Source organism: Haemaphysalis longicornis, unplaced genomic scaffold (genome assembly GCF_048455015.1).
Source record: "Haemaphysalis longicornis isolate Haplotype H1 unplaced genomic scaffold, Haemaphysalis longicornis Haplotype H1 scaffold_1, whole genome shotgun sequence".
Lineage (NCBI taxonomy): Eukaryota > Metazoa > Arthropoda > Arachnida > Ixodida > Ixodidae > Haemaphysalis > Haemaphysalis longicornis.
In genome coordinates this window covers 423396339-423422783 of record NW_027526203.1, presented here as the reverse complement: position 1 = coordinate 423422783, position 26445 = coordinate 423396339, and the positions used below count along the sequence as shown (strand labels likewise).

Genomic DNA, 26445 nt, shown 5'->3' with positions numbered 1-26445 from the left:
TCAGGGTCGCTTATAAAGTGCATTCGCACTTAAAACACCTTGTAGGTAGTGGAAGCAGTGGAAGCGTTGTCGAGCATGGTCGGGCATATGTGACGGATATGGCTTGTGTGCACATTAATCATTGGCTTTCAATAAATGTCACTTCGTTTTTGTAGTGGCGCTGTGTCATATTGCGCTGCTTCGTAGCCACTAGTGAACGTTTTAATGAGTTGCTTTCGGCGCTAGGGTAGAACCGGCTAGTCATGTCCTCGATCAACGCTCCGTGCCGGTGCACACCGTCGTGGGGCACTGTGCACCGCGTCGGTTTTGGGAGCAACCCCGGTGCGCGTTTATCGAGGACGCTATTAAAAAAAACACACACACAAAGGAATAATAAGCCTGCGATTCACACTTTTTTTTTTAGCTCGGGACAAGTTTTTAAATATCGCTTTTCATTTCGCATCCAGACAAAAGTATGTTGCCGCGCTAGTGTATGTCATGGTTGCCAGCATTATTTTTTGGAGGGACACATACGGCTCGTAGATCTAAAAATTTCGATTTAAAAAGTTCTAGGGCGTTATCAGCCAAACAGCTTCTCGTTAAGATGCTTTAAGTGATGCCCTTTCATTTGGGATAGAGGATATATACTCGACAAAAATCGGTTGTCTGTCCCTTTTAAGTACAAAATGGTTGCTTCCCCGCAAGAAGACCCTGTGTGCAGGGGTGCACGCTTTACAGGCCGCTTGCTTCGTTGAACTGGCGTCAGTTCCGTGACGGATAGGACGTACGTCAATGAAATTTTTTGTATGCGGAAATAAAACACTTTCGTGTTTAAAAAATTTGGTATCCAAGGTGCTCTAATCAAGGCCGTTGAAACCCGCGATTCTAGCCCTAGGCTGCTGAGGCAGCGGACAGCGGAATTGATTTAGTAGTTGCTCAAAAGAATAGAAACAGTGTTTTAAGTTAACCAGTAGATGGCGCTGGGTACGTACAGAATGTGCCGGGCTGTGACCGACCTATCTGGAAACGAAATACAATTAAACCTGCATGTAACGAAACTCTATGGAACGAATTCCTGGATTTAACGAAGTTCTTCAATTCCACATTGCCACCCCATTGAAGTCCATGTATTTGCAACCTCTACGTAGCGAAGGGGTTGCAGTTGGTTAACCTTGATGTAACGAAGTCGCTAAGCTGATCAGTCATTATTTTTGCACTCTTACTGAAAAATTGGCTGGAGAAATGAATTAATTCAGCTAATACTAGCACCACTGAAGGAGCCAGCAGCAACGAAAACGTCTAGAATCTCCTAAAAACGCAATTCGTCATGATGATGATGATGATGAACAGAGCAGCCAGCGTGGCTAACGTAGCATCCACTTCTGGTTTTGCTTCTGTAACGTCACACACTCAAACGGCACACTACACCGGGTCGCATCGTAGACTACCGTGCGTTTCCACGTGTAAGTGCGGCGTTGGTTCAAGACTGAAGTTTTGAAGTGCTAGGCCCGCCTGTCGGCGTGTGGTCGTGCGTCTCCACTGCTATCTGTGGTGTTGGTTCGTCGGTGATGAGTTCTGCTGCAAGAAAACGAAAAGTCTTGTCGTTTCAAGAAAAGCTCACAATTTTAATTGCCGTCTCCCCTGGCGAGAAAGAAGAATGATGTCCCCGCCCGGTACAGCATTCCAGCTAGCACCCTCTCAACTATTTTGAGTGTGGAAAAGAGCATCAAGTTCTGAAAGGCACCCTTTCAGCACACGTTGTCTTCTTGAAATGCGTTAAGGCACCGAAAAGTGTCAAAAGGCAAAAGTGATACTTAAGTTACCTATGTGAATACGGGGGCCTTGTTGGCGAACTTGCTTCTTTTGGAGCGCCGCGTAGAGCCTAATTTCGCGCGAAAGCAGCAGCGCGCAACTCACGCAGTTTTTCACTGTGAACTAAATTCTTGAACTGTAAGTTAATCTTCACTGATGTCTAGCATTTTGGCTTCGCTTCTGCTTCATTCCCGTAAGCCTTAACACGAAACCTGCACGTAACGAAAACCTGCATTTAACAAAAAATTGCGAAATTTTTTCAACTTCGTTACGTCCAGGCTTAACTGTGTCGCCTAGTTGGGGTTTTAAGCGCCGCACCATGTACATATATAGTCTGGGCATATGAATTAATTAGGCCACACTGGGAAACAGGGTAGCATTAGACCAAGCCTAAAACTCCATCACTAGTGCGGTATAAATTGTAGCCAAATGAATGCGAACCCTGTCTTCAAAATAAACGCCACATTTTTAAGGCACATTTTTTTGTTATCCAACAGTTGGTAGTCGATTTAGCGATGAAATTGGCTCAGAATGCCGTCACCAGTTTATTAAACATGGCAGCTTTCATTTTTCTTGTTTCATTCTCTCGTACTCCTTCACATGATCGCTTCCTCAATAAAAATATAAGAAAGAATAAGGCGAAAGAGCGGCATATCACGGAAGCACACAATTCACAGCAGGAGCTATGCTTCTAGCATTCAACGACATCAGCCCTATCGAAAGTTTTCAACCTCTCACAAGAACTAGCGGTGCTGCCCGTTGTGGGTGTCATCGGCGAAGCGGGCAGTCCGGTAAGCAAGCACCTAATGTGTGCCTCGCCACAGGACGCACTTCTTCGAGGGATTCATATTTGACCCGACGGGGCAACGGAATGTCTCTTGGAACAGCCGGTTGTTCCAGAGGGGAACGTTCGTCAGGAAGCTGGCCAATGTGGTGTCCGTTGTGTTGTCCGCAACTGACTCTTCGCAAAATGTGAGCGCGTAGTACACAAAAAACAGGTGGAACACGCTGTACGCCTGGAAGGTCTCGAAGCGCACGTCAAGCCGTTTTTCGTCTTGGAACAGGTCTAAGGCAGGCTTCAGAGCGGCGGTTCGCTCCAGTAGCTCCAGCGCCCCCAGCTGACGCACGCCGTACTGCTGGATGCAGAGCTGAGCCACGGCCAAGAACGAGCTGGACATGTCTGGCCACCACACGCGGCTGGCGCTGGGGCCCAAGTCACTTCCACTGGCCACGCTGTTCAGCAACATGTCCAGCAAACAGCGTGTGATGCGTACTCCAGAGCTGGGCAGCTGCAGGCTCTGGTCAGCGTCGTAGCTGAACAGCGTGAAATTAAATAGCAAAACTGGCACGTACACAATGTTGCCGTCAAAGGTGCACTCGGTGTCGAAAGCCGAACCATGCCAGCGATCAGCGTGGTCCTGACGCAAGTTCTCCGCAAAGCTATGGCTGTACAAAGTGTAAAACGAGCGCAAACTTTGTCCGCGTACTACGCGGGGCAAGGCGCTCACATAGCTTTCAAGCTTTTCGGGACTGCTCAGCCATGCCGGCCGAAAGAGACGGAAACGAGTGTTGTTAAGCAAAGTGTGGACTCGGGCCCGTGATTCGCTGTCCAGTATTGCAAGCTTAGCCATGCTCTGGGCAACCCTTTTGCTGAGCGCCTCAAGCAAATGTTGCACCATGTCGACAGCGAACTGTGTCTTGAAGGCAAGCTTGCTGGCGTGCAGGAAGAGGTCTGGCAGTGCGCGCTCCACCGTACGTATGCACAGCTTCCACCGGGGAAGCGAGGGCACGGACCTGCCAGCGCGATGGTGAACCAGCGTGAGCACGAGGGGTCGACCAGCTGAAGGAGCGAATGCTGCCACCTCAATCATGAGACGAACGCCCAAGTAGTTCATCACAACGTACTGCTCCGTGTTGCGAACCAAGGCGAAGAGGGCATCGAAGAAACTTGGCGACTGGATGAGCACGTCCGTGTGACTAGCTGAATACAACGGTGACTCTATGTTGAGGAATGCTTCCACCAAGAATGCGGACAGCTCGGGCTTTGTTTTGAGAGGCACCACGGGGTAGGCCTGCAGTCCAGCGAGAACGGTGTAACTGTTGACAAGCATCTCAAGGCGCGAAGCAAATGCGGCCACTTCAAGGGAGTAGACCGTGGGATTTCGCTGCTTCTTTAGAGCCGTTATACAGGTGAATGACGTGCTGTTGTAGAACTGCGTCGTCAGTTGCTGATCGCTGCCCATGGGCGCCAGCATAGAGGGCAGCCCGACGCTCACAACGCCCGCGTCGTTCTTTGTCGGATGAGCTACAGCACGCATGCTGAGCAGGGCCTCGGCGCCGGTCATCTTGAGCACCTTGGCGGCAATCTTCCACAGTGACGTGCTATTACGCGGCGTAGAACTGAAGGGAAAGCCCTCAAGGTTAACTAACCAAATCAGCTCCAGCATGGGATTCCAGTCGTCTATGTCGAGCTGCCGTACGTTCATGCATTCGTAGAAAAGCGCCTTGAGTGGCGCCAAGTCGTCGGGAGAACTGCTTCGCTGGAGTAGCACATGCACGCTCTTTTCAAGCTGGTGGCTGAGCTCATCCGAAGCTGCGCCAGCCTTAACGGAGTCGGCTTTCCAGCGGCCGCACACGAAACGGTGAAAATTGTCGCAAGGGTCCAAATCCCAGGACAGAAGCCCCTTAAGGTAGGCGCCATCACGCTTGCACGCCGCCGTGGAGCAGGTATCGTACTCTTCCTTGGGTGCGTCTTGACTTACCAAACTGGTATTCCCAGAAAGCAACGATTTCGGTACACGAACTGTGGTAAGCTGGGGGTTCATCGTTGGGCTGGCTCTTTCATGCAACAAATACGTCGTAATTCCAAAAGCCAAAGCCAGAGCAAGCAGCAGAAGAGCTGGGTAAATCACGGCTTTTTTCCTCAAGAGAACAATGCGTTTGAAAGGTTGCTCCACAACTGGCGGCTCACTAAGTGGTGTAACACTACTCGCCAGTTTTAGTGGGGCTGGAGGAACGTCGCAGTCGACTACGTTTACGGTCTGCACTGATGCTGTCGCGGATTGCGACAGACTCCGTTTCACCGGAGGCGCAGGGCGGACTGCACTCAGTCCAGACGCTTTAAGTACCTTAAGCAGGTGCTTGCCATCTCTGTTACAACCTGTTACCGGTGACGAACACTCTAAAAGAGCTGTTTTAGACTGGGCTGCTGCTTTAGCATCTCGGGCAACGACATCAAAACTCGGTGGTCTCTTTTGTTGATTTACTGCTGGTGGCGCTGTACAGCGGCTGCTAAGAGGCCGCAGCTTTTTTTTGCGAAGACCACCTTTCCTCATTTCATGGCACATGTACGCGCTTACCTGTGGTAAATTAACATTAAATTCACCCATCAATGGCAATAAATGGTGGGCGGCCTTTTGCAGGGATGGAAGAGTTTTCACGCCGTTCTCCGAGCAGTCCCCAAAAGCTTGGTTACCTCGCTTTTCAACAACAGGCACGTTGTTCGTACTGTTAGAAGTGCGAATTACTTCCAAACTGTTGCCTTTCGAACGAGGAGTGGAAGGAACGGGAGCTGTGCTTTCAGAATCAGCAAAATCCAGCACCGTGTCGTCAGTCGTCGAATGAGTCTCGCACTTAGACGACGGCGTGGTTGCGGCGCGGTCCCTTTCTTGTTTCTTCCTCTTGACAGAAGAGCGGTCTAGCACAAGACTTGGTGTGTCGTGACATGATGAAAGCAGCCCACAGTCACTTATATCGGGCCATGGATTTTGAACATGCCGTTCCAAAACATGGCCACTTTGTGTAACAGAAAAAATTTCATTAGGTTGTGCCAGGCGCATATCCAGGTTTTCTGATCGATTAACTGAAGCCCTTGTCGCCAGAGCTGTGTAGCCTGCGTCGAGATCTCGACCACTGTCCCAGGCAGCCAGGCCCTGGGCTCGAGCGTCTGGAGCTGATGCTCCCGACCGCAGAGCCTTATCACAGCCCTCGGGGTGCGCCCTCCGTGGGTCTACCTTTTGCTGCCGGTCAGCGCTTATGCCACACGATTCGCCTCGTTGCATTTCACCACCACGAAACTGAGACGTGCAGCCGCCACTTGAGCGGGCCCTTTTTCCTGGAGACGAGCTGACGCCGGCCAGCGCCGCTTGCCTTGAAGACGGGTGCTCCGGGTAACCTGGCGACTCGCCACTTTTCTTTGCCGCAGCGGTGAAAGGAATCCACGAATCCGAGCGAACCTCAGATTTCGTCTTCCTGCGTTGGCGATATTTGCGCCCATTGCAGTCCACGTTCCCAACGCTTTGGGACTTCTCGTGATGGGAACTGATGTGCCTTCGAAAGTCGGCAGACGGGTCGTATATGGGCCAAGCGCTTTCCGAGCTCACCTGCGACTGGCTGCTGTGGGGAAGCGCCCCAGGCGATCTAGAAAACTGATGCTCTTTTCGCACGCTTCCCAACTGATCCCGGTCTCGCGACCTTGCCCCATGTTTATGGCTTCGCCGGGCCACTTTTCGGAGGGGCCGGGGGCGTCTCCGGTGCGAAGCCTGCGCGGCTTCATCCTCGTACAGGCCCTGTTTTGCTCTCAGAAATCCTCCAGAAACGGCACTGCTGTCCGCGGCAACTTGACGGCTCCTATGCGCTTCAAGAGGTGCACTCATCCCGTTCACAGGCCACAATCCTCGTAGCTCGTCCTTTAAAAAACACCATCCTTCCTTTCTGTCGAGGGGCATTCACACGGCGCTCATTTGACCGGATCACAGCGTGCGGCAAAGGATTCCCTTCTGCTTCTTCTATGCTGGGTCGGCATGATAACTAAATTCTTTTTTTTTTTTTGTCGTGCTGTAGACGGCGTTTGTCCAAGGTAGGTTCCATCCCTTCGGAAGCAATAAAGCACTAAAAACGATTCGAAAATTTTTCGAAGACCCTATATAATTCACAGACTAAAAATTTTAAGATATTATATGGTTAGCCAATTTGTGTGTGAGGCTGGTGAAGCTAAGACGAATTGTCGTGAAGTAAGGTGAAAGTTTTTATCATTTTATTTTTCAAGAGAAACCAAAATAAGTGCGGATGGAGCTAACCAAAGCCATTAGCAACCAGCTCGGTTTCTATTGGTTTCCATCAGCCCCTGTTGCTATATTTGTGCTCGTACGCTTGAATACATTTAGAATCTAACAAAAGCTCGCCTAACGTAGCTTTGCCAAAAATAATTTGCCACAACAAAAACGTGGGTGTAGAAGCAACATCAGATTTTAATTAAAGACATCGGCCAATGCACGCCGCATCAGCGGCTTTGCTCAAAGTGCGGGACTGATTTTAATGCTAACACGTTCACCTACCTATGTGTGGAGCTCTACTAATGGAGGTGTCAGCGCTGCAATCGTTTCTTACGTAGGGAATTGAATATTCCCGCGCCGCAGTGCGTGGGTTCGAATGTCAAAATTTGGTGCTTGGCTGGTAGCATGAATGAATGCATGAAAAAATTTATTTCTGAGGGATGGCGCTTTATTTTAGAGGGATGGCCACTAGTGACGGGACGGAAAATTGGTACACGTTTGCACTGTTTAGGTACTTCACTGAAAATGCGCCCCCTTGGCGATGCGTCCCGCATCGTGAGCAGTTTTTATTCATACGTACTGATTTTACTGAAAGTGCATCAAACTGTGGGTGCCGTTTACCGTTGTAAGACATCGAAACGAAACATTAGGCTTAATCTCCGGCGCATACCCGACAGTTGCTGCTTTTATTCCGGCAAAGTGATACAAGCCTACAGAGTTGCATGCATACCCGCAGTGGGGTATTGACAACGCTTTATACAGAGGAGTGTATGTTGCTGCCGTATCCCATGCGCGGAATGGGCTATTGGAAAACGCTTTCTAGGTATACGAACGTATGCTGCTTTCGCAAGAGATTCCGTTATCTCAGTTAAAGGGTCTGTCTTTTTTTTTCTCTTTCTTACTTTATTTCTTTAATCTTTATTTCTGGAAGGCTTGATCCTTCTGGATTCTATTTGACCATGGTCTCTCAGCCCTTTCATTTAAACTTGAACCCCAACTTTATGGCTGACGTTTCGTCATCATCCACCAGTGGCTGCGCAACCAATGTGACTTAAATATGGGCAGTGCTCTTTTCATAATAGTTACGAATTCCGCGACAAGACATCACGCAATCTTGGCCGTGCTGACTAGTTGGGTGGAAAATGCAAAATATGGTTAAAATTGATTGGTCGATTGGTTCAGCTTAAAAAGTGAACATTGCGGGAAAGCCCCTGTCATTCGCCAGAACAGATATGACGTGTTGATGAAGCGCTTTACCGGGTTTGAAAACAGCTCAGTGGGAGAATAATAGGGAGCTGCAACGGGAGTTGTAGGAGGAGGGCCTTTAATTGTTCGCCACACTTGCTGTCGCGACCTCACGTCTTTTTGTCCATGGCTGCTAGGGTAGAACATAGAGTTTCTCAGCTAGTGAGAAACTCTATGGGGTAGAAGGGCTAGACGGTACACGGGACGCCGTTTTGTGTACGGCATGTCCATCTCGTCCTCATTATCTGCGTATTCCTCTCCATCCCCGCCATCCCGTCTTGTGCTATTGCTTTTGGATTAGCTTACACCCTGACCACAAGTTTCTAACTATGGCTATTTTGTATACTGGTTTTTATTTTCCCGGTATCTACGCAGTGCGGCGCCTGTATGTTTGTACATGCGTCTTTATTACCGCAATTGTGTGAAGACTAGACACGCTGAACTGTTAAAAAAAATTTTAAACACGACCCCGTTTTCTATCAAGACATCCGGTAATATTTTAACATCTGAGCTGTATGCAAAGCAGTCGCCTTAATGGGCCTCGCCGTTTCAAGCTGCGAGTCGCACGCGTCGTAACCAAATCACGGCTTTCGAAACAGCCCCCAGCTGAAGGTGAGGGGATGGATACTTTACTACGAGGTCATGAATACCGTCTTTTCTCAAGGGAGCAATACATCGGTAGCGCTGTATGATACAGGTACTTTCGCGCTGGCCAAATATAGTATTACGTGGTCTTCCCAAGAGAAAATATTTGAACTGGTTTTAGCTGGTCTCTGCTGGTCCCAGCTGGGTTGCTGCTGGTCCCAGATAGGCTGCTGCTGGTCCCAGCTTGGCCACTGTTGGTCCCAACGGGACTTCAGTTGGGACCAGCAAGGCTGCAGTTAGTCCCAACTGGGATGCTGTTGGGACCAGCAAGGCTTCAGTTGGGACCAGCTGGGCTGCTGTTGGGACCAGCTGGGCAGCTGTTGGGACCAATAAGGCTGCAGTTGGGACCATAAGGGCTGCAGTTGGAACCAAGAGTTGCTCCCAGGGCTACTTGGTACCCAGATGGTCTCTGCTATGGACCTACTGGAACCAGCAAATCATTAGCAGAAACCAGCTAGGACAACTACAGCTCAACTTTCTGCACCTAACACGAATAAATATAAGCCTCCCAAAACAACCATTCATTCGGTTAAGCTGAAACAGATGATTGCTGAATTCTTTTCTATATTCTGAACGTAAATGGTTTAACAATTCTCTATTATATAGTGTTTAACAAAACGAAAATCGTAATGCGGACAGGGGTGAGACGGCGGAATCAAATTTGGCAGCAGTTTTTGGAGCAGTGAAATCTCGATTTTGGAGCAGAAGAACGACATTTAGGAGTCTAAATGTCGTTAGGAGCCTAAAAAAACAATTTTTTGGCAACGGGGGTGGGGGGTGCACTTTTTAATCGGTTTTAAACGTACATTATACTTCAACAGCCTATCAAGGAAGTTTTTTTTCTACCAGAGTATCACAAGGTACGAACTGCACAACCTTTTTACAAACCATTTTTAAATTCTCAGGCTTTGTGCATAGATAGCGTGCATAGATAGTGCCCTTGAAAATGTCGAATTGAAAAACTAAGCAATCGTAAGGCATTTTTATTATCATGGGAATGCCGAAATTATTATTTTTGTAATTCCAGACTCGGCTTTACGCACAAGTGTAGAGCTATGACAAAAGTTGCACGAAGCGGGGTGACAGCAGCCGTCGCACCCCACCGGCCCTCCCATTTCAATCACCAATGTCCACGTTCACTACGATCGTAATTTGAGTTACGTTGGTATGTTTAGCCACCTCACTTTCGGCATTAAATTTCCCTTCAGATAGATGAACCATTATTACTAGCGTGCAATAATAGCCCGTCCCTCTATCGGACACTGCTTGAACATTTTGCGGCGGTACCAGTGATTTCCCTACACCCCCCCTAGGGCGTGTGTAGACCCCCCTAGTTTTTCTGGACACCCCCCCTTGAATCCCCAAATTTCACTCTTGTCAGTCCTTGTATGGACCTTTTTCAGTATCGATCTGCGCATGCGCGGGCTGCCCGTCTGCTATTCTTGGCAGTAGCCTCGGGCAAAATAAACAAAAGTGCGCCCCCCGCGCTTGCTGTTAGCGTTGCGCGTATTTATTTCCTTTTTTCCGACAGCTCGTGGCAAGTTCGTATGTGCACACAAAAAAGGCTTTCAAAGGAAAGGGGCAAAGTGGTTTGAGGCTGACCACGCTGCGAGCACATTGCTACCAGCCAGGGAGTAGCGAAAAGCGCTACGGAAGCTAATCCTGGCGTTCTAATAAATCGGGAGCGTACAATCGGTGCCTGACTTATAAGTGCTGCATAATTCGTGTACTACTACCTAAACATTGTTTCAAGAACTCAAATTTCGTCACTGGCCCTGGTAACAAGTTCGAAAATGTCCTCATACGTTGAAAAATGGCGAGAAATTACAAAAAAAAAAAACTGAATACGGACCTTTAATGGTAAAAAATGAATTTCTGTAAATTTGTTTTTTTCTTAGATTGAATAGACAGCACCGCCTCTCAGATGTATATTTATATATAGAAAATGAAAAACCTACGCCACGGGGATGCGCGTTTGGTTAACAGACGTCTATTATTTAACTAGTGGGATAAAAAAAACAGCTTTTCTAGTTTATGAACCCCCCCCAGAGCCATTGAGACACCCCCCCTTGATTCGATGCCTGGGGGACTCCTACAGCCTGGGCGGTACAGCCTGCGCCGCCACTTCTGCAGTGGCGGTGGTACCATTCCCGCCGCTCGCAAGCTCGCTGTCAAAGGCAACAATAACTCGGCGTTTTATAACACCGCAATGAGCCCGAAATTTCACTTCAAGCACGCACCGCGCCTCACACTCAAGGCTCAAACACGGCGAATTCGCGAATACCACGTTGTTTTTGATGAATTCCCGTCTTTCGAGTCGCGCCACTTCCCGCAACAGATCGAACGACTAAATGCAAACCCAGCTCCCTCCATTACCAAAACCGCGGTAGAAATCGGCGGAGAGCACTCTGCCTGAACCACGAGCAACTGCTTTGCCCGGCCACGGCCTCCGCGATCGGCCGCCGGCAGCCGATCGCAGAGGCCACGGCCCGGCGGCCATGTTTTCCAATCTTCGCCACACCAAGATGGCGGCGCCCACTGATGTCGTTCCGGAGATACGGCGCTCCGAAAATTGCCGTTTTTTCATCAACTTGCACAAGTAGTTTGTCGCCTCAGTACACATAAGTGTATTTTTTCTACAGGACTTTGCAATGGTTTTCGACGGGAACACTTTAAAAACTCACAGAAAATAACATGCGCAATCCGATTGTGACTTTAGAAAAACTATGTCAATCAATTAAACCTTTACAAACAGCATCACCTTGGAGATGCTGGAAAGGTATGCCGTCAGCAAGCATTTTTCCCCACTGAAGCTGACGGCAGCCTTGGCTGTTTTGGAGCAGTTTGACGCAATTTTTGCAATTTTCAAGCTTTGAGAGCAGCCTGGCGCAGGAAAACAAATTTGTATCAAAACTGCGCAATATGCGCAGCTGTCTCACCCCCGCACGGATTGTAGGCGGGTCAGTTAGTACATAGTATCAAAGCAATGAACAGCCCGGAAAAACAAGACTGTGTGCCCTTCCTGTCCTCTTGTTTTTCCACGCTGTTCATCGCCCTGAAAATTCTCTCTGCTGCTTATGACAAGTAATCAATTTTTTTATAATACAAGTACAAACCTGTTTTTAATTCATTAGGTTGAAAGCAAATAAAATGTAGACAATGTGAAGTGAATAAATTGGCATGCTATTATTTGTTGCTCAGAAAAGCTGCAACGAGATCAGTAACTTTGCCTTAATTGTGACACTCAGTTACTAACAGAGTTCGGGTCCACAAGGACAGGATAAGTGCCACGTTCATAAAATACATGCTGCACACCAACAGCAATGCACTAACAGCAAGTGGCAGTGTCAGCATCACATATACACCTTCTGAAAGGGAGGAGTCCCTGTCACGTCCCCCTCTCGGTGCCACGAACGTGACCGATGCAACACAAGTTTTCTGGTACTGTACCAATCTCGAACAGGTGTGGAATGTGAGTTGTTGTGTTGCCTCTGTTTGGCCCCCTAGCTGTTGTTACCTTTCATAATTTCATTTGTAGAGATGTCCACCTGCTAGAAATAAATCAGGACCTGGATGACATCCGAGACTAACAATTAATCTCAGGACTTGGCTTTCCCTCTGGGAGCCTGCACGACTTTACCTTCCCAACATTAGGCCATACACTATTTCCCCTTCCCTCTGACAACTCCAAATCAGTGCAAGAAGATCAAACCTGCACAAGAAAGGCATAAAACTAGTTATAAAATCCAACGTGCAAGAAAATCTGCATTTCAGACGTCACCCCTTTCACCAGCCCTTCCCTACAGGGACTCCTACAACTCTGGCCAGACTACAAGGCATGCATGGCACAATAATGTTTAAGAACATAGTTAAAGAGGGGTAGCCAGGGTGAAGCTAGGGAAAAACAAGTCTTGACTGCTCTGATGTCGAAGGGCATCTGAAAGACATCAGAGGTGAAGAGGCGTGGGCAACAAAAGAATTCTGAATGACAAATAAGGTTAGAAAAACAGGAAGTGAGGTACTGGTGTTCACAGACGAGGTACTGCCATTTACAGAGATTGCTTGATGTACGTTCCCTTCCACTGGAAAAATTTGTACCTGCCCTTTGTGATTTGTACAGATTGTGCTTTTTGTTGTATTGCTCTGCTGCTCTGTTTCATTGTTATTTAAATTGTGCTCAATGCTCACTCCTGTCATAGCTCCAAGTGGGTGCTGCAGTATGTACAAATAAATAAATGAATGGCTAGAAATACTGCAAGAGGGGGTGCATGGCAGAAAATGGCCGCACATAACCATAGTTGCATTTTTACTGACTTCAGAAACAGAAACCGCAGGAAATGCTGCCAAAAAACACTGAGGAGATACCGTTTTCAACCAAACGCAGCAGTGAAAAAAATAAAGTGAGGGAAATATACTAAAAAAAAAAAAGAATGATAATGCAAGACTGAATGACTTTATCCACGTATTTAGAGAGTTTGTCAAGCGGCACAAAAGAGCGTAACTATTATTCCCGCCACAAACACAATCTATTCATCAGTGCCTATTCACTGTAGGATTTTTAACCCTACTTGTCTTGCAGATGGTGTGGCAAAAATAGATTACTTGCAAATGGCAGTTTTAGTAAACCTCATAATACAACTTTCACAACTTTAAGGGTGGACGTGGAGATGGGAGCAAAGCTTCTTGTGCCTATTTATAGTCAGAAGTATAGTTTAGGGCAAGACAATTCCGAAATATTTTTTAGGCAAGTAATTTTTTTTTGCAGAACATTATATTTATCTTTGTACAACGTGACACATACCACAGCATAAGAATAATCACACAATGAAACAACGCAAACATAAATGGAAATTGTAAGACTGTCTCGACCTCAACCACACATCAATTATTGAAACAAAAAAAAACACATCAAAATATGTTAAATATGTTAAGTTGTTTTCACGTTATCCCTTCCACGGTCGTAGTAGAGTCAACAAAAAGCAGCCGAGAAAACAGTGTTCTAAGTTTTGACAGCTGTTCATGCCTCCTAAAATGCACCAGGGGGCATAATCTTTGGTGTTCTTGGGTGCAGTTGCCTTCTTGGTCCTCTGTACTTTGACCTAGTGAGCATGGGCCGCCTTTCTTGACCTTCACAGGTCCTTCTCCGAAGCCCTCCGGAGGGCATGAGCACCTGGTTGGATGCCCAATGAGGAACAGAATTCCACATACGCTTGCTGGTTGCCAGAATTGTATCTCGCAACAGCCTCATTCACTGCAGTCTCCACGGCAAAGAGAGAAGCGTGCTCATCCTTGGAGAGGACCGACCAAATGACTGAGTGCAAGCTTTCAGCGGTGTTTTGTGTCTTGCTACCCCTTGCATTGTTCCAGCAGCTGGGAGTCCAAAAGGCACTGATACACTGGCAGCAGTGCTTCTGCCACTCCCCGGGATAGCTTGTACTTGTGTGGGGGCTGGGGTTTGCCTTCTGCCTCGGCTGCACCAGCTGAGAGAGGTGGGTGGGCAGAGCTCATCGCGGGGCTCGGCGTCCGTCGATGTAGGTGGCCATGACTGCTCGTTGCATGTTATCCACCTCGGTGTTGTTGAGCAGAGCCAGGCCATAGCAATTTGTCAATTTCTTGATGAGGTCCTGGGTCAAGCCCCCTCTCCCACCTACAAATACTCCTATCTTTGACTTTGTCAAAACGCTGCGAAAATTCGTTCCCATTCTTTTTTGTACGTGATTAACACAATCTTCTTTGGTGAGGTGCATGAAGCCGTACGTATCATCCTCACAGAGTGTCAAATACCTACGGCAGTCTCCATCGCGAACTATGGTGGTGTATCTCAGGTCATTTTTACTGAGAAAGCGCCTGAAAAGCTCAAGTGCGGCTTCAACTTCCAATGCGCCCGGCACTGACGTTGGCATTTTTCTGGCATTGGTGGTTCTGCCTCCACTCCTGGTAGTTTTCTTGTCTCTTTTGGCCCTACGCTGCACCCAAGACAAAAGTTTGAAAGAACTGTGCAGTCTAGGACCAGGCCTGGGTAAAATTCAATTACACAGCCCACATCAACGTGGGAGGAGTGGCCACGCATTAGCCATGTGCCATCATACACCACGGTGATGTTTTTGGAGAAAGTGACCATTTCCCGGTACACTGCCTCTACTGCGCTCACAGCATCTAAAGATGTTCTCGGCAGCAGAGCCAGCAGCAGGGCTGAAAGTTTTATTCAGGTGCTCCTAGTACGTTTTGTGGTGCAGCCCATGGTGAGAAACATTCACTGTGGCCCAAAAGTTATCTAGTGCAGTCTGGCCCTTGCCAATGCTCTTGATGGCCTGCATGAAGCGCAAGTTAACCTCGAAGGTTTTCGCTCCTTCCTTTCTGCCAGCGGACCACACAGAGTCTCTCATGCCGCAGGACATGCATGTCAGCACCGTGCACGGCCAGTCCCATCTTGGTCCCGCAATCTAGGTTCAAGCTGTGCTGATGACAGGGTGGACAAAGCGTCTGGCCAATCAGCGAGTTTAGCGTACTTATCTGTATAACGATGAATCCATCGTCCGAAGGGGTCAAACTTCCCGATTCTTGACCCATCAGCATGAACTTGCGTTCTGTTGTGGACATCACGCCTAGTGACTAGTGCACTGCGGCCACTTGCACTTGTACGGCCTCGGCGGACACGTATGTTGTTTCTAAACATTGCCAGATGGTAGGAGGTGGGTGCACGCTGGCACCAACGGAGACGACGCGTCTGTCAATGCGTCGAAAATGCTGGCGCCGCTAATTTCGACGACAGTGAAGGCACTCCAGAGCCCTGCGTTGCACCAGATAACGGCGCGCCAGCTCTTCCGGGCGAAAGTGATCTTTCTCGCGAACATTCACGACTCTGGTAACTGCCGCTTGACGAAGGAGGAGATTTGCATCGATGTGAAATAACAGCTGCAGTCGAGCCCGCTATGGCCGCCAAGTCCAAAGTGCGCCCCCGCCGTAACTTCGCCAGCTCAGCGTAGCCAGTTGACGGTCCGGGGTCGCAAATTTCACGGCTTGCGGCGGGTTGCTCACATGGTAGCACATTGGAAGGCAACGTGGCAGTGGTGCTAGGTACTTGTGTGACCTCCGAATTGTTCGGCTCACTCGAACTGTCAACTGACACTCGCGGCTTCTTCGCCGTCGCAGGCTTCCGTTTTCATTTCCCGTACACACGTCTCGTCTTGCGCTTCCTCGGAAACACACGTCCTTGATCCATGGCAAACGCATAGTTGATTTCAGGCAGAACTGACTATTATAAACTACTAAAAATGTGGATAAAGTGCAGTGGACGAAACTGAAAGTATAGGCGCACGCCGCAGACGGGCTTTCGGCGGCTCGAGAGCCAACGGGCCCGTAAGGTCACCATGGAAACGTCCAATTGGAGTGTGCGTTGCGGTGCAGAGTGGCGCGAGCCAATTGGAAGGCCGCTTTCACAGCCTACCTCCCGTTCACGTGCTCCGCTTGGCTTGTTTTTGTGGATCTGTTTCGAAGAGGAGCGGGGAGATAATGGCCGCTGATAATGACAAGATGGCCGAAAGCGCGAGCTTTCCAACTGAACGAAGATGGCCGCCGTTGGCGGCGGTAAAGACGAACTACGCCCCCGCGAACTTCGCCATTTTTTCGTGATTTCGGGCCCACTTTTCGACGTGCGTTGACAAAAATATTTTTTTCATTTTTTCCGGTGATTTCTAAAACTCGTTTTTGGGAGAGATATTTTTGTATAGTATAAACAGGAATTGCAGAAGCCGAAACAAGTGGTTTCAAAAAAGTGATTTTTTTTGCCAAATTTACGGTCTGAAACCCGCGTCCTCCCTAAGCTTGATGTCTAATAGACCAAATAAACTACCATGGTTCTTTCAGGTTTGTTCTGTCTTAACCGTGTGTACTGGCCTTCTAAGGCTGACTGACCTCATTTCAAGTCAATTAAAAGGAAAGGCAGCATGATAATGCTTTTTATTGTGATTTTTTTGATTTCGGCAATATGTCTTCCCCCCTCCTCTTTTATGCATTGTATTGCTTTTGAATGAATACTCATGACATCTGAATTCATAACCAAACCCGCACAAAGCTTCAAAGAGACGATAGGAAGCTCTGCAGCCCCCCAGTGCTGCTTCTTCGAGTGTCCTCTTCAATAAGAACACGCTTTAACAGGCTTCTGTTGCGTTTGACTGAGGCAGCCTCTTTTGGAGTGTCTTGCACAAGAGAGTTTTCCTTTTTCTTCTTTTTCAGCAGCACATGTGCTGGACTTGAAGTCGGTTTCTTAGTGCTGAAAGAAGCATGAATATATAAAATGCACTGTTTGCACAGTAAACTGCACTCTGAAGAAGAAATAAAATTACACAGCCTAATCACCAAAAGATGACTACTGATTCTACATGGTTTTGCGACATCCATGTCTAGCAGCATCCAGCCCAGCCAGCCAACCGACTCCCCCCCCCCCAGAAATCAGGGTTAGTTCTCTTAAAAAACTTAGCAAAAATTATGTAGCCCCCAAGCAAACCACACAATTAATATGCATACTGCATTCTAGCATGTTTACCCCCTCGCCTGTATTTTATAAATTGAAAAAAAAATTCCACCCAGTGTGAAATCTGCTGAAACAGCAGAGCTGTGGTTCTCTTGTGTCGGTTCGAACGTCAAGAGGTGCTTGACCGAGAATGGCAGTGCCGTCGCCATGCAAATTCCCCGGTTCGCGCAAAGGAATCGGCAGCTAAACGTCAGCGGCAGAAGGCCCCTACCCTCTTCCCCCCCTAGCGGGAGGGAGAGAAACCCACTACTGCGAGACCACTTCAGTCTCTACTGGTGAGTCTTACTTGGCCTCGCCGTATTTTTTTGTGAATCAAAGCACATGTACAGGTGCTGTCAAAAGTACTGTCCACAGAATTGGCTTCACTGCATGCCACGAGTGTAAACATTTTTTTTTATCTGACCAACTATACATGGCTTGCAAGTGACGTCACCACCGCCCTTTCTGGTGCACTGCTCTCAGCTTTTTCAGTGCTGGCGAGTTAAGAGAGGCAGATAAGTACACAGTCTTCCAGCGTTCACACGTTGCACCAACATGGCAGCGATAGTGATGTCAGTGCAAGCTATCTATAACACACAAATCAATTTCCTAGGATGTTTTTTAATGCTTCACTACAAAATGTATATTTTAAATTTTCTACTATGGCTGCTTTATGCACAACTACTTTTTTTATTTTTTTGGGTTCTGGACAAAAGTTTTGAGTTCAATTTTTTTCACTAGCGTTAGTCATGAAAAAATTTTAAATAGTGGTTTTCTTGGAAAGGGTAGTCAATCACCTAACTCTTAGGTAGCTTCACTGTATTCTAAACCTATATTTTTCACGAAAAAAAAAAAAAGAGAATGTTTTCTTAGACCCTTCAAAAGCGGTCAATGTTCCTGCAGTAACGAAGGAATTAAACAACTTGTGAGGTGTTTTAAACATGCTACCTTTTTTGCAAAGTCCAACAATGCACCACAGGATACGCCGCAATGCACCACAAGATACGGCAAACAGGTGGCCTCTTTTGAAGTTGCTGTTACAAATTTGATGACCATTTCTCTATGAAGGCTGACATTCAAACATGTCCACATACCTTGGTGTTACAACTGGAGCCTTGTTGTAACACAGCGTACTTGAATTGGCTTTTGATGTTCGCCTTTTCGGATCTTTCGGACATGCTTGCTTCAGTGTTTTCCCGCATGCCTTGCACTGAAATACCTTGAAAGAGTATTTCACATTTTAAAGGCACAGCATAACCAGCATATATGCAACATGCACTTGCAGAATGAACGGGCCCTTCCTTTGGCTTAATATCCACAGCAAGTAGTGTATTACAGGCTGGACAAATAGAGACAAGCGATTCACGTACAGCTGATAGATGCTAGTTATGCTAGATCTTCTGCAGCACATTAAATACAACAGCAAGCTGGAGAGGCTATTTCCATTCAGTCTATTTTTTGTCACTCCTTCTCATGTTTTGTATTGTTATTGTTGCAGTCTGCCCTTACACTGTTTTTTTACTGAAGTCAAGGACTGTCAGGCTAGCTTGGGTTCAAGAAATATATTTTGCTTTCTTTGTTGCCCTCCTTCTACTTTTATAGCAGAACACCTTTCCTTAGATGAATAAAAATTTACATGCAGAGAGAGACATTAAAAATACGTAGAAATAACACGTTTTAAAAACAAGCTGCACACACTGTATGGTACTTTACTTTTCTTGTTCTGATGAAATGCCACTGGTACATAGCTGCCCAAGCTGCCATTATGCTTAAGTAATAGAATAAAAAAGCTCAGTGCAAAGAAGATACATCTAAAACGAGGCAATGACGGGATGACAGCTACGTTTTATTTTTTGTGCATGCCAGCATCAAAGGAGTGCAACAAAACAGAACCAGAGGCATCACTACTTACTGGCATTTGCTTTTGTCACGAAGTAGTCCATGTGACGTCACAAGGACGAAGCGAGGAAACGGCTGGCAAGTTGCCACTCTATCCCCGGGTTTTCTTTTTATTCTAGCTTAAGTGCTTAATGTTAACATTAAAATTGGCCTGATTGCATTTACACTTCATGGTTGATTGGAATACAGCATCTCATACACATCGTCTAGGTTTTTAATAAGGCCCCCCCAATTCCACTGTATTATGCTTTCTTTTCCCATTATTTCGTGTTACAAGCGACTGGAGTGTGTATGTGTATGTGTTTATGAGAGCATACGAGTTAAAAGTGTATGTTTTGATTTGCCTGGGTAAATCTGGTGTCGGCCCAGTGACTGTGGAAGCAGATTTTTTAGATGTTCACTGTTTTTGGGCGGCTCTCTTGCTGCTTTCACAGCAAACTTCAGGAGTGAACAATGTTGGGTCTCTGCGACACCCACCCCGAGCGTCACCTGGAGTGGTCACGGGCTTCCCGACAGGAGCCTGCGGTGCGGTAAAGGTGCATGCGGTTCCAGGGCTTCGTGTCCATTTCCTCTCCATCCTCAGAAATACTATGGGTAGAGGAGGTGCACCGGAAGGCACACAACCACTCCCGACGGAGGCCGTCATCACCACATTCACCGGAGACTCCACAATCGGTGGAGAGTCATTGTTCTGGACTGCCCAAGGCAGTCAGGGTGGGACACCTCAGCTTCAACAGCTGTCACAGAAGCAAGAGGTGGCCGCTCAACTGGGGGTGGGGACAGCGACACGTCAGCACGGAAGCTGCACTGTGTTGCTGTGCTGACCAAACGCCACCCCAACCCTCGATTGGGCAGCGTTTGTAAAAGATGTGGCCGAAAGCAGCCTGTGCTTTTGGTCCGCCTCAGCAAAGGCTGCAGTCATGTACGTTTTTCTTTTACTATGACGCTCGTATTCTCTATTTTGTGTATTTCAATGGAGGTCCCGCATACGGCTTCAGCCTTGGGACCTTCCTCGGAGGTACAATCCAACTGTAAACATGTGTAAATTACTGCAATAAACTTGAGCTTGAAAGGTGATGTTTTCCGTTACTTTCATCTGTAGAATTTTTTTTTCGGCTTTGAATTTTGGGTAGGTTCGCGAATAAGCAGGGTGTGGGCCACTGGAATTTGGACATTTCACTGTGCTGTTTTGACAGTCATCCGACGAATGATCAGTCTCCGCACATTTGGCACAACTTTCCTTAACACGATTGAAATCCATGGTCATATTGTTGGCACTTCAAGCACCGCCTGGGATTGGGGACATACGGTCGTACATTACAGCTTAGAAAGCCCACTTTGACCTTTTTCGAGTGGGGTTGTGCAATCAAACATTAGGACCAGATGCTTTGTGAGAATTTCTTAATTCGCTCTCCGGATTACAATTCGTTTGACGGAGGTTACTCCTTGAGGTTGAAGCACCTGAAGAAGTTCCACCTCTGTCTCAGACTCTAAATCTTTTTCCGAGACAACTCCTTGACGGTCTTATGTGGGGTCACAGTGACAGACAAATCAGCCATCGTAGTCTGTTTCAGTAGGTTTTCACTTTGGTTTTTTTTTTCTTTTCACTTCAACAAGAAAGCCACCATATGCAAGTTTCTTAGCATCATAGTCTGAGCCAACTACAGACTCAATGCATTGGGCCAAAAGAATGACGGACTTCTTTGCAACAGGGGGTGTCCTCTGCAAATGGACTACAAGAACCTTATGAAAATGTTCTGTCTTCTCTTTAGCTAGCACTTCAGTGTGGCCTCTTTTGGGAGGCCGACCATTGGAGTGGGGAGATTTCGAAAATACCGTGCAGTATTGGAAAAAATCAGGGGATGAGGGTTCTTCCTTCTTTAACTTTACCCTGGTGACTAGAGGTCCCGGAGCTCCTTGCCTGGTAAACAGACAGGGATCCCATCGGCCAGAGCTTGACCAGGGTTCTGGCGGCCACTGTCGGAAGATTCTACCCTTAACCTTACAATTCATAGCCACGGTTGGTTATAGCGTGAGTATAAGGGCTTGGGGTCCGCGGTGTCGCCAATACCATTACCTCGAATACACAAGGTGACCCGTGCGGGGGCATCGTATCGCTTGAATGTGACAATCAGCAGCACCTTGTGCAACGTGCCCAGTGAGCGGTACGATTCTTGGCAGTGGCCGGCAACATGTGCCGAATACGTGTAACGATTTGCTTTAAGCTTTGACACAATATATGCACCAGTAGCTCCTTTAAATTTTTATTGTCTCTAAAGCAGGCTGGCGTTCGGGATCAAACTTCATGAATGCACGACTGAACCATTAGCGGTAGTCATCTGATAACCAGAGAAATATCAAACTGAAAACAACTGCGACAATTCATTTGTTTCAATAATGAAGAAATATTGGTGATTTGCCAGGTTAGTTACACGAAGATGACCAAGTGTGTGCGAAGTGGCTGTTGTTTTCAATAACTTCATGGATGTGTCAGGGAAAAGACTCGTAAAGGGACCTTACGATTTTTGGATGGGAGCAAACGGTTTCCCATTCCTCACCAACTGCCTAACTTGTCAACTGTGTGGCAACAATTTCTCTTGGAAAGCTGCTTATGGGCATGCGGTACGAGTCGGTTGTGTTATACCATTCACAGCCATCACTACGCCATAAGCAGCATGTATAGAAATGCCTTATTGGAATTCTACAGCAGGTTAGAAAAAAGCGCAATTTTTTATTTCGCTCTTTTTTTCAGAGTCGAATAAACCATTGAGCCAGTTTTCAGTGCTTGATACCCCCTCCAATTTTCTTTGCAGCCAATAAGATGATGATAACCAGAGTGCCTGACGAACATTTGCTACCTCGAAACTAAATGGGACCGTTGCATGGCTGGCTTCTGCATTCTGACCACTGCAAGGATCGTGCTGCGCACTTGGCACATCATGCAGTGCGCTGCCGGGTGCCCATGCAAGAGCAACAAAGCTCTGCAGCCAAACTCAGAACTCAGCTGACGCCAAGCCGGGAGGCATCACACCAGTAGTTTTCTCACACAGCTCGCTTGGTCTGCTCTATTTTGTGGCCACCGTTACCAAACAAACTGGCAGTGTAAGAGCATCTTAAAGCTACGACTTCTTACAACACAGGCCTCAAGTATGATAGGATGGGAAAAGCACAGTGCTCAGCTTAAAAACCTGAATGTGAAGTTATACGAAATCACCCTACTTGACTTCAACGAAGAGAAATTATGTGCACTCAAATAAGCAGCAGAAGCTGAAGCATCTCTCTCGGACGGCAACGTTGACTTTTTGTCCCTTCTGTCGCTTCAGCGCTTGCACAAAAGAAACTTCTCTGCAAATTGGTATATGGTAATTTAATTTACATGCCAGCTCAGCTTACATGTGAAACTCAATTAGTCCCATTCACCAAACACCTGTAACTTGACCCTGACTTTTTAAATGACTGCTTAAAGGGGCCATGCAGACAAAACACGTTTCGTGCATTCGAAAGATTGCCTCGTTAAAATCATACTGACACCACTTTTAACGTAAACTTTGCTCAAATAAGCTATATATAATTGGAAAAAAAGGCAATGGCCATGCAACTCACTAGCTCCTTTCCCGCACTAGAACCTATGACGTCATATGCACAGCTGTGCGATTGGATGAGGCCAGCAAAAGGAAACGCAAGTTAGGCAAGGCTTCTAAGCTTTCAGAATGAGCTATTTTCGCTTAAATGCAATGCATATTCATTTCATAACAATAAGAATGGTGGGGAAAACAATGAAAGTTACGAAAGTACACGTAGGCATGAGAACCCCAGTGTGTACTGCTGTTGGTACTGCGCGCATTATGCACACTAATGTTCGCTTGAAGGCCTATCCTTGTTGCATCATCACACAATAAAACACCAAATCATTCGAATAAAACAAACTTGTATTTTGTCTGCATGGCCCTTTGAAAAGGCCACCTGCACTAAAATTTCACCTCGGCCAAATTCCCTTAGAACGTTCCAGTACGTGCTACCAAACCAATTGGGACATGACTGGCAGCCCCGTGAAATGCGTCATTAATGAGTTAGAAACATTTAAAATAGCTCCGTCGCAGGTGATGCTGCACCTGCCGGCGGATCGCACAAACAGCCATGAAGCGGAAGTGACATTATGGCCGGTTGGGTGCTTTTTCCTCGGGCCAGCCAGGAGAACCCATCGAGCTCCGCTGGGCATGTTTCTCCTAGCGCTGCAACGAAAGTGAAGCATTGTGCGCACGATTTCTCCAGCCGGCTGCTCGCTCGCCTGCTGGAACGTCACTTCAGCCTGGCCTGTAATGGCCGCACTGTTCTGAATTTCGGTTTCAAAATCTCCAATTTTTGATGGTCGTTTGCGCCGTCGATACGAGTATTTCAGCTGTCACATTTTTGCAGCCTTTTTAGGCAGACTCTAGGGAAAAAACCGTCTTCCAAGAGGTCAAAATTTTGAGTGCAGTTGGCCTTTGAGCCTCGAATTTGCTAAAGCATTCAATAACACTAAACACTTTGTACTTTAGTGTACAATGAGCCTCCTTAACATAGAACCTGTAATACTCGGTTGTACACGCACTGTTCTAACTGCACATACTCAATTAGTCAGCACTAACAACACAAGCACCCTGTCCTATAGCCCATATTGGGTTCCGTATTCTGTTGGAGTCCATTCTTGCGGAATTTTTAAAGCTGAAATTCCAAACTCCTCGTGTTCTGGTTTTAGAAGTGCTACTTGTGATACAGTAATTTTTACAAAGTTTGGAAATTAAGATTTTACGCTTTTTTTGGTCTCTTGCAGGACAACTGACACCCAATGTAGGGTTGGCTGTCACTATAGCAGCATTAAATATCCAGTGTAGCACATTTGCAGTAAGGGCAGCGCTACTGACCAGTATCGTCGTTCCCCGCTTAAAGCGTTTTAATAGCTTCTTCTGCCTTGAGCTGAGCAGCCATGGCCTGTGCTGTTCCTTGGCAAGCAGCTTTCGAATGTTGCGTCGCAGCACAGGTCGTGGCTTTGTACGTATCCGGACACCAGATGGATCCCAGGAAACGCCACAACTCTGGCACTTTGTCAAGAGGCCTTTTTCACTCACACCTACGTGGCACACACACAAAGTATGTTGTATGAGATGGACAAGCAAAGAAACAGGTGAGCAGATCAGCGGTTTAGACGGAGGCACAGTAATGAAAACACGAGAAAAGAACTTGCCTCGATGTTCACTGCATTGTAGTAGCCGATAACTAGAAGCGAGAAAGAAATAAAATTAAGTTAAAAATAGGGAGCACACCCCAAAGAAAATGTAATCACAGCTGAATTCTAGAACTAGATCAGTCCAGAAACATGTCAAAAGCTTCCATTTTCACCTCATCATCTTGGATTGGTCTCAATGCACAAGTCATTCAGCCTGCTAATTTTTCCGAAAACGTACACACGTCGACATCTTCCAAACACTTTTATAGCCTCGTAGTTCGCTAGCATCCAGTATTTTCTAGCGTCCATTGAGATTATGAAACTGGGTAAAAATACACACAAGCAGAACCAAAACGTACGAGGGCACCCACGCGAAGGTCCTGGAGTTTCTGCGCATGACTCGACGGGTAAGTGTTTTACTGGCAATACAGTGCATTACCCGCGTTTTACCGGCATTATCCCATAGTACAACTTCGGTAACTTGATATGATTCCTCAGAAAACTTTCGGTAAATTGTGCAGTTTTGTAACTAGCCGTGCAGTTTTGTACTAAGATATATATTTAGTGCTCCTTATGCCTTCGAATAAAGAGGGTTCCACTGCACTCGGAAGTCGCATTCTGCCCCAGGGACAAATAATCGTAGAAAGAATTGATAAGCAGCTTTCAACAAACCTTAGGCACATCGCAATTGGTGGCGATATTGCAGCACAAGCTTTCCTCGTTTTCTCTAGAAAACGCAGGGTAGTAGCAGGTACTTCGGAGTTACCAAAGTTCATTTTGACACTTTTAATTGTTAGACAACGTTGTGGCTATATCCTATACATTAAATTGAGAGCTTGATGCAAAAAGTAAGACCAGGTAAGACCACGAACGTAAGACCACGACAAACTCGCGGCATGCCCGCATGCCGATCACGTGGAGTCAACATAGCAACCACCCGTAGAAACAATCCACAACATAGTGACTGACATACCGCTTTCAAAAAATTGCGTACCAAAAAAAAATGTGTATGACAAAGAAATCAAATAATCAGAACGTTTTATATAAAACTTTAGGTTATGATTGTTTTAGATGACAGTTATTGTGAATACGATACTACGCCTAGATGCAAGCAGTTTTTCTACTGGCGCTGCTTGTGGACGCATTGGTGAGGACTTGCAAGTCACGAACTGTTCTGTTGTGTTGTCTCTGCGCGCAGTGGACTGAGTCTCGAACCCCGTGTTTACCATGGCACGCCGCTATGATTCCCGGACGACCATATTCAGCCCCGAAGGTAGGCTGTACCAAGTAGAGTATGCGATGGAGGCAATCGGTCACGCCGGCACCTGCCTCGGCATCTTGGCGTCTGACGGAATCGTGCTGGCCGCCGAGCGAAGAAATACAAACAAGCTGCTGGACGAAGTGTTTTCAGCCGAGAAGATCTACAAGCTGCACGATGACATGGCCTGCAGCGTGGCCGGCATCACTTCGGACGCGAACGTGCTCACCAACGAACTGCGCCAAATCGCCCAGCGCTACCTGCTGCAGTACGGCGAGTCCATTCCGTGCGAGCGCCTGGTAAGCTGGCTGTGCGACCTCAAGCAAGCGTACACCCAGTACGGGGGCAAGCGTCCCTTCGGCGTCTCCATCCTGTACATGGGCTGGGACAAGCACTACGGCTACCAGCTTTACATGTCGGACCCGAGCGGCAACTACGGCGGCTGGAAGGCGACCTGCATCGGCAACAACAGCGCGGCCGCCGTGTCCATCCTGAAGCAGGAGTACAAGGAGAACGAGACCAAGCTCGCCGACGCCCTGGCCCTAGCCGTCAAGGTGCTGAGCAAGACCCTGGACATGACCAAGCTCACAGCCGACAAGCTCGAGATGGCCACGCTCACCAGGGACAAGGAGCGCAACAAGACGCGCGTCACCGTCCTGCCGTTGGCCGACGTCGAGAAGCTCATCAAGAAGCACGAAGAGGAAGAGGCCAAGCTGGAGGCGTCCAAGAAGGAAAAGGAGCGCGAGAAGCCCACTCCCCGCTAGGCCACTAACTGCCAGCCTATCCCTTTTTTTCACTCGCTACCGACAATTAAAAGGCGTTCCGGTGCCAACAA

At 47.3% G+C, this 26445-nt stretch overlaps 3 protein-coding genes across 4 annotated transcripts; 1 reads left to right on the top strand and 2 right to left on the bottom strand.

The window, feature by feature from the left end:
* Positions 1 to 2594: 2594 nt before the first annotated feature.
* On the bottom strand, positions 2595 to 4616 carry LOC144161864 (endothelin-converting enzyme 1-like). The gene has a single exon (XM_077692445.1). The coding sequence runs from the start codon at positions 4614 to 4616 to the stop codon at positions 2595 to 2597; it is 2022 nt and encodes a 673-aa protein (XP_077548571.1).
* A 12063-nt stretch (positions 4617 to 16679) lies between these two features.
* On the bottom strand, positions 16680 to 25256 carry LOC144155671 (UPF0711 protein C18orf21 homolog). Of its 2 annotated transcripts, none has more exons than XM_077687262.1 (5): positions 24712 to 24934; positions 24371 to 24402; positions 24051 to 24256; positions 18342 to 18466; positions 16680 to 17007 (listed from the first exon to the last, which is right to left on the bottom strand). In XM_077687262.1, the coding sequence occupies exons 1-5, from the start codon at positions 24786 to 24788 to the stop codon at positions 16812 to 16814; spliced, it is 636 nt and encodes a 211-aa protein (XP_077543388.1). In that variant the 5' UTR covers positions 24789 to 24934; the 3' UTR covers positions 16680 to 16811. The 2 variants fall into 2 exon arrangements, with proteins under 2 accessions (XP_077543388.1, XP_077543387.1); XM_077687261.1 differs by lacking the exon at positions 24712 to 24934 and adding an exon at positions 25025 to 25256 and having other exon boundaries at positions 16682 to 17007.
* Positions 25257 to 25462: 206 nt separating this feature from the next.
* Prosalpha3 (proteasome alpha3 subunit) lies at positions 25463 to 26445 on the top strand. The gene has a single exon (XM_077687260.1). It carries the CDS (start codon positions 25580 to 25582, stop codon positions 26372 to 26374), a length of 795 nt encoding a protein of 264 aa, XP_077543386.1. The 5' UTR covers positions 25463 to 25579; the 3' UTR covers positions 26375 to 26445.

Excerpts from the sequence above, each read along its gene's own strand:
- LOC144161864 (XM_077692445.1), bottom strand. The coding sequence starts at position 4,616 with ATGAACCCCCAGCTTACCACAGTTCGTGTACCGAAATCGTTGCTTTCT.
- Prosalpha3 (XM_077687260.1), top strand. The coding sequence starts at position 25,580 with ATGGCACGCCGCTATGATTCCCGGACGACCATATTCAGCCCCGAAGGT.
- LOC144155671 (XM_077687261.1), bottom strand. The coding sequence starts at position 25,128 with ATGAACTTTGGTAACTCCGAAGTACCTGCTACTACCCTGCGTTTTCTA. Across the intron at positions 24,257-24,370 it reads ACAATGCAGTGAACATCGAG|GTGTGAGTGAAAAAGGCCTC; the intron begins GCAAGTTCTTTT and ends TGTGCCACGTAG. Across the intron at positions 17,008-18,341 it reads GCTCCAGTTGTAACACCAAG|CACTAAGAAACCGACTTCAA; the intron begins GTATGTGGACAT and ends TGCTTCTTTCAG.